Source organism: Alligator sinensis, unplaced genomic scaffold (genome assembly GCF_000455745.1).
Source record: "Alligator sinensis unplaced genomic scaffold, ASM45574v1 scaffold569_1, whole genome shotgun sequence".
Lineage (NCBI taxonomy): Eukaryota > Metazoa > Chordata > Crocodylia > Alligatoridae > Alligator > Alligator sinensis.
Genome location: NW_005841914.1, coordinates 3,138,109 through 3,145,418, shown reverse-complemented (window position 1 = coordinate 3,145,418; position 7,310 = coordinate 3,138,109). Strand labels below are relative to the sequence as shown.

At 44.2% G+C, this 7,310-nt stretch overlaps 1 protein-coding gene across 1 annotated transcript in view; it reads right to left on the bottom strand.

Annotated features, from left to right (window-relative positions):
* Positions 1–7,310, bottom strand: part of LOC102378119 (arylacetamide deacetylase-like 4) — a 7,529-nt gene continuing 219 nt past the window's right edge. Inside the window, exons 2-4 of the mRNA XM_014517557.2 lie at positions 2,869–3,085; positions 2,454–2,517; positions 1–775 (exon numbers count right to left, since the gene is read on the bottom strand). Coding sequence (XP_014373043.2) covers positions 1–775; positions 2,454–2,517; positions 2,869–3,085 — 1,056 coding nt within the window. The remainder of the gene's footprint in view (positions 776–2,453; positions 2,518–2,868; positions 3,086–7,310) is intronic.

The window sequence follows — 7,310 nt, the reverse complement described above, 5'->3', positions numbered from 1 at the left end:
TTATAAGCCTCTCAGGAAGCTTACAATGTTGTCCAGTGCCCTTTTTCCAGCTGGAAATGTCAACATGCCACTATCAAACAGGTTAATAATTCCATGGAAAGCATTTTCACCGTGGTGCCAAGTTACTGAGACACCGCAGTCCTCCAGTCGTTTCTTGTACAAGAGCCCGTCATCCCTAAGCACATCATATTCACAGGTCATAAGGAAAGTCTCAGGGAGCTGACAAACAATGGCTTCTTCAGCTAAAAGTGGGGATGTAAGTGGATCAAACGTTAGTTTAATTTGCTCATAGATATCTTTTCTATACTCAGTGGGAAAATGTGGCTTGTAGCCCTTAACCTTAAATTCCTTCGGGATGTTGTCAGGGCTCAGCCATTTCCTGTACTTCAATCTTATTTCTGGAGGAATATGGGCACCCTCTAGAGCAGGTTTCAAAATTGATGTGTTCCCTTTCAGCCACTGCAAAGCAAACAAAATAACTTCTTCTTGGGACAATAGTGGGATCCTACAGTACTGTTGATACGATGGTAAATTGAAGTCAAGGGCTTGGATAAATGGATACATCAAAACCTGAGCACGAAGTTTAGGAAGGTCTGGCCTGCTTGAGAGTGTTTGAGTAACGGTAGCAGCAAGGTAGGCTCCAGCACTGTCCCCAGCTGTGATAATACGTGTCGGATCCACTCCGTAGTCTTCTGGGTTCCTCATGAAGTGTATGGCAGCTGTGAGACAGTCCTCGTACTGGGCTGGGGGCTTATGCTCAGGTGCCAAACGATACCTAAGGTATGAAAGAGAACGTGATAAGAAAGTAGGGAAACCTGATAGAAATGTGATGTTACCATCTCATCTTTTTGTGTCCTGCAAACCCACTTTCTCCCACCGCCCCCCCCCGGCCACTTCCACAGAAGACTTCTTAGTTAATACTTCATAAACAGGCACCCTCCTAAAAATGATGGCAGTGATGCCTAGAAATGCCACCGGGCATTTGCTTGTCAGACCACTCCAAGTAGAGTATTTGACAGAGTATGGCTGCTTGTATACCCGACAGGGGTTTCATTCGGTTTAGTTCTCTCTGTGTTGAAGCAGTGGGTTTTTAAAAACACCACTTCAATTCAGGGAGAATGAAACCGATCTAAACCCCCGTGGCATGTACACAAGTGTGGGGGGCCTGATCCTTATCTGCCTCTCTGGTGGCAGGGGTGGAGGGTGAGCTGAGCAGTCCCTGAGCTGCGGGATGAACCGATGCTTCCCTCCGCGGCAGTGTCCCCCAGACAGCACCCGCCTGCTGGCACCTGGCCTGGGCAGTCTGGATGGGCACTGCAGCTGCAGAAGGTGGTACCAGCCCTCCCCTGCAGCTGCGAAGTGAAGCATCAAGTGGGCAGGCACAGCTCAGGTGGGGAGGCAGTCTATTCCAGACCTTGGGGGCTCGGACAGTAAAGAAGTTCTTCCTTATGTCCAGCCTGAAATGGTCTTGCAGAGTTTATAACTGTTCGACCTTGTCATCCCTTGGGGAGCTCTGGTGAACAGACGTTCCCCCAGGTCCTGGTGAACACCGCTGATAAACTTATAGGTGGCCACCACATCACCACTGAGCCTGCGCTTTTCCAGGCTGAAGAGTCCCATGGCGCTCAGCCTCTCGTCATAATGTCTGTTTTCCTGACCTCTGATCATGTGTGTGGCTCTCCAATGCACTCTCCCAAGCCACATCCCCTCTGAACTGTGGAGCCCAAAACTGGATGCAGTACTCCAGCTGCAGCCTCACCAAGGCCAAGTACAACGGGAGAACGATGTCCTGGGATTTGCTTGAGAAGCATCTATGGATGCAGGCCAGCGTTTTGCTCGCTTTACTCGCTGCAGCATCACATTGCAGGCTCATGTTCAGAGCCTACCTGCACGGGCTGCATGCACAGCCCCTGAGCTGCACAGGGCTCGGTGCTTCCCTCTGTGGCTGTTGCACTTTGTTAGGCAGCAAACTAAAACACCTTGGAGGTGTTTTATTTTGCCACATACCACATTTATTTAAAGCACAATACACTGCCGACAGTGTAAACAGCATCACCATTAAAGCACAATACACTGCTGGCAGTGTAACACCACCAACAGCAACACCATGAAAGCAGTGCAAAAGGGCATTTAAGCCACTTTAAAGGCCAATTTCATGGCATGGACAAAGGCCCTATATGACAAGATTTTGCTTATTACTGGATCAGGACAGACCATTTACAGTAATATGATTTTTTACAAACTCTAGCTCTGCTCCCTCTGCTTCCCACCTTCCTCCCTTCCTTTTTTAATTGTACAAGATTTCCCTATTATGCTTAGATTCAGTGTCTTATGCTGAGCCTAATCTACCTGGGCACAAAAGCCAAATGAAAACTGTGACATTTTCTCGGTAATGCCTAGTCAAAGCAGTGCAAGCAACCTCCATATAACAGCACTGAGCAGAGTTCACTTACTCAACAGATGCAACCACAGCTTCGCTTTCTCTGGCAATGTATCGGCACACGTTATCGTGAGTGTCTGAAAAACAAGTATTTTTATGGGTGCTAAGGACTGACAGTTCTAGTCCCATCTTACCTTTGGGATATATACCCCATATTATTCATGAACGTACTGCCCTTTCATACTCGGTGTTCTCTTTATTACACCTTTTCTAGGCTAACCTTTTGTTTCAAAGAGCCAGTGATGTTCAAGGAGGTGCCTCTTCTGCAAATCTGTCTGGCAGAGTATCAGCATGTGTCTCCTTTAAAAGGGCAACCATCAGAGACCCTCTTGAACGTGAGGCCAAATGTGCCCCCCTTTCAGGTTTGTAAAATCTGGAGATAGCTTTTCCAAAATATTTACAACATTGTTTTTCCTCTAGCATCTTACCAACACTTCCAAATACCCCACCGCCTCCGTGGAAGAAGATGATCCCTTTTCTTAGGCCAGCAGATGGGGCTCGAGGCTCATAAACCCTCACTGGCACCTTCTCAAACTGCAGGTTCTTGATGAAGAGCTTGGGGTCTGCTTTGTGTTTCTTCTTATCAAGTACATACCGCATATACGTGTGAAAACGGCAGATCCCCATCTTCTCCAAGCCCTTCCCCTGTTCAAAATGAGAGAGCCCACAGATTAGATTAAGAAGGATACAATCTCCTCAGTGCCTGGGAACTGCATGGACTGTGTGCATTTGAAAATCTTACGCTCCAAAAGCAAAAATAAGGAATGTCTCCTTCCAGACAGGAGAGTGAGACAATTGAAATGAGAAACGACAGCGGCCTGATTTGGGGTAATAGGTGCCAGACAGAGAGCCCTGAGTAGAGCTCAGCCTGCCCAGGTCCAAACACAGCCTTATTCATGGGCCTCTTTTCTAGCCTGGGACCTGAAGGGAGAACAAAGCCTACAGAGGATATCTGGTCCTATACTAAGCAATGCACAAAGAAAACCGCTGCAATGTTGGCTTTTCCTGTGGATATTCGTCTCAGTCCATCTTCCTGAAGATGCTGAACAGCATTTGAACTCCAGTTGTTTGGGATTGTTATTTTTTTGTCTTTATGCCTAAAGAAACTGGATTTGAATGAAAGGATGCTTGATCAATTTGTCATCCAAGCGTCTCTAGTGTCTCAAAACAGGGTAGGAAATTCATCTTGCCAATGTAAAAAAATCCTCCCTGCAAGTGTCTACTCTTACAAGCAGAAAAAGAAATCAGCTATCCTTACTGAAAGCTAGTCATTCTGCTGTTGCATTAGGATCTGACACAAGGAGTCCTCACTGATTCACTGTCTCAGATTCTGCACGCAGACTGATTTTTTTCCCTTGTGTGGACTGAATTTCTAGTTAGTAACACCAATATAATAGTGTGCACACAACTAAGTTATGTATTTCTTAAATTGTCAGGTGGTTTTATTTTCTGAGACCATGAAGCACGCTGGCTACGCAGAGAATAATGAGGCACGTTGTGGAAGTGGACCACCTTCAACAATTTACTAGACTGTTTGTCGGGTAAAACAAGGCAGCCCCCTACCCCAAAGATCTTCCATTTTCATCTTAGTGGACTTCGGTGCACAAGTGCAATTGCATCCCCACTTTGCTCAAGTCCCAGAAAAGTATGTACTGCCAAAAGGGGTGTGAGCCCTCCTTTTCTTTTCTCCTTTTTTATGACTCGGTCTTAAAGGTAAGAGGACAGTGTGTTTGAAGAGTAGATATATTAATGGCTTTTCAGGACTTGGGCCTGGTGGAATAGAATTCCACTTTGCTGCCTTTTAGCAAGACTAGTATCTGACCTGAAGTGGGAGCTATGTGGGGTGTAGTGAATCAAATAGATAAGGTTATGAAGCTCTTTTTCATAGACTTAGTGAATAAGAACAAGATCCAAACTGAAGTGAATTAAATTATGCAGCAAATCAGTCTGCTTTTGTTACATTTCAATTTAATCAATTCACTTCCATGTTCCTTAAGTTTGAGGTACCAAATATAGCTGTGGCTGTGCAGTGGGGATGAAAAATGATTACGACTCTGATAACACCTACTCCTAGAAGCCCTTCTTATATGTAAAGATGGATACATTGGTTAGGAGAACTGTATTTTCTAGTTATCAAACTAAACTGAAATCTAATAAAACCAAAGATATACTTTTGGCATAGTATACCCCATGTGAGTTTGTGTGTCATCTCTCACTCACTAATTTGTGTATCTAATTGTCTGCTGCACAATCAAACCAGTACTTTGGTATTTAGAGAGAACAGGATTTTCAAGTTGCTGATATCTTTGGGAGAATCGCACACTCAGCTATGCAAATGAATGTATTCATATGAGTGCAATTCTAGCTCATTTGGAGGCAGGCAATGCCCAGAGTCAGAAGGGAAGGCTACTCAAGCTTTCATCAAGCAGTGCCAGTAGATAGATTTCCTGAGAATTTCAAGGCTTAAATATTTTTAAAGCGTGCTCTTTAAAGAATAGTCTTTAAATATTTTTAAAGAATGCCCAATCTCTTGTCTGTAGATAGCAACTTGAAATCAAGCCCTGAATGCATCCTAAATACATTGCTCCATGAGTGGGAATAAAATTAACTCCATCTGTTTCTTTCAGTCCCAGGCAGTAGTTCTGAAACTGTTCAGACCTAAGGTGCTCCTTGGAAAATGCCAGGTCTTCATTTTCCCTCATTTTTTTACTATATACAAATAATAGAAATTTTCTTTTGCAAAGAACCCAACACTACAACAGATCAGAAATGTTTTCAATACTATCGATTACTTTTTGAAAGCTCTGGGTTTATCATGAGAATCATGTTTGCACACCCAACTCTGCTAACACTGCATGGCACTAGCCTACTGATTTTGAAGGTGATATGATGGCTGGGGAGCTTGATTCATGGTTTTTTGAGCCCCGGGGTTGCCAATATTCCCACAACAATATGTACCTACATGGGAGCCAGGCAAAATTTGACTTTGTAGTATCATGCATGGTCTGACAGAGCTCACTGGGAAGCATAAAAGCAGCCTCTTATACTCACTTCAGAGATAACCCTAGTTCAACTAATTCCCCACCTCTCTTAGAAAGTACACAGGACCCGCAGGGGCCAGGCCAACTCACCACAGTATATATGGTTGTCATTAGAGCAGCAAACATTCGGTACCTTCCAGGCTGATCCACTCCAGGAGGGATTTCTAGTTTGGAGAGCTGGAAAAAAAATGTCCTCAGGCCCCGCAGCATGACAGCAGTGAAAGCTGCTAGGGTTAGTCCCAGTAGTAGGGTGCCCTGCATTTCACTTAGCTCAAGACAAAGGTATCCAGGGACTTGACTGTCTCAGATCTCTGATGTGTTGTTTCTGGTCCTGAGGATCCCTAGTAAAAGGTAATCCTTCAGGTTGTGGTAGGAAGAACATGCTTCCCCTCATCTGCATAAATAAAGGCCTCTTAATTATTTCAAAGGTGAAAGAGAGACAACAATGTCCTAAACTATTTTAAGCCTCAATTATAGGCAGTGCAATTCATAGGATCAGATGTAGGTTGTTGCCTATGAAAGCTTAATCATTTCTGAACTAAGGTGCTGCCCTGCCCTGCCCTCTGCCTGTATTATGTCTGTGAATTTTATAGGTGACAACAGAGATGTTTTTGTTAGTTGCTTGAAACTGGTCCTCTGATGTTTCATGGTCTTGAAGCTGGGAATTAATGAACTGATTTCCCAACAGTATCTTTGGTCATCTTGAAGACAGGAATCTGTGCTGGGTGTCGGCAGCGTGGGGCCTCAGGGCCTGATATCAGTGGGCATAGGCAATGTAAGGGCCTGATCCTGGTAGGTGCTAGTGGTGTGATGCCTAATCCTATTCCACAGGCCTCAGATTACTCTTCTGGCCCACGAGGCCAAAAGACTGAGTACCACTACTGATGAAAACTACTCAGTTCAAAAAGCATTGGAGTCTTGAGAGGTTAGAAGAAATGCCAGTTATATTATAATAAGTCATGAAAACTATCTTCTGTGTTTAATCCATGGTGTCTGGCATCTGACAGTGAAGTTCAATATGAGGAATATTCATCAATATTCCTCATGAACTCTTTGGACAGTACACAAATCAGTTCCCAAGGCCCAGAAATGTGTTGGAATACAAGGTGTGTTACCAGCAACCTCCAATGGAGCGCTCTACCACCAACGAAATAACAGCCATCCTGGTTTATATCTTTACAGCCTCTCTCTCTTTCCTTCCATGGGCAGAATAACTGGGGGAAGTAATTGGTGAAGAGATTGTAGGGTTTAGATTTCACTCTCTTTTCCTCAATCAAAGTAGCGGAGGAAAGATTCTGGTCTACCTCGGTGAGGCCTAGAAGGGGAACGTTAAACATTTGAACAGTTCTGTGTATATACAGGGTATGTCCAGAAATCTGGGCTTTGGGAGGACAGAGCAAGACAACTAGGCAGTTTTACTGGCACCTCTTGGTCCATGCTTATAAATACTGCTGGGGCTTTTGTCTGCATAAGCACTAAGCCAAAGAGGACTTGGTGTGGGACCTGACAGGTTTGTGTTCATTTTTGGATCAACAATTTTCTTTTTACTAAAATGATCTCTTCTAAGCTCTCATTTCCACCACCACCCCCAACTCCTTTTTTAAAATATTCTATCAGGTTTTCCTCCTGTTCTTGTCTTGCATTGGGCCTATTTGACTAACTCAGCAGAGGAGCAGAATGAGAAAGTTTGAAGTTTTTGCAGTCAGCAAGAGCCTCTCTCTGACCTATGAAGGTGGAAACCAAATTCACACTGGCAACAGAAGTCAAGAAGAATAAAAAAGTCCTTCTTCAGATGCATAAGAAATCAGAGAAAAAATAAAGGAAACATT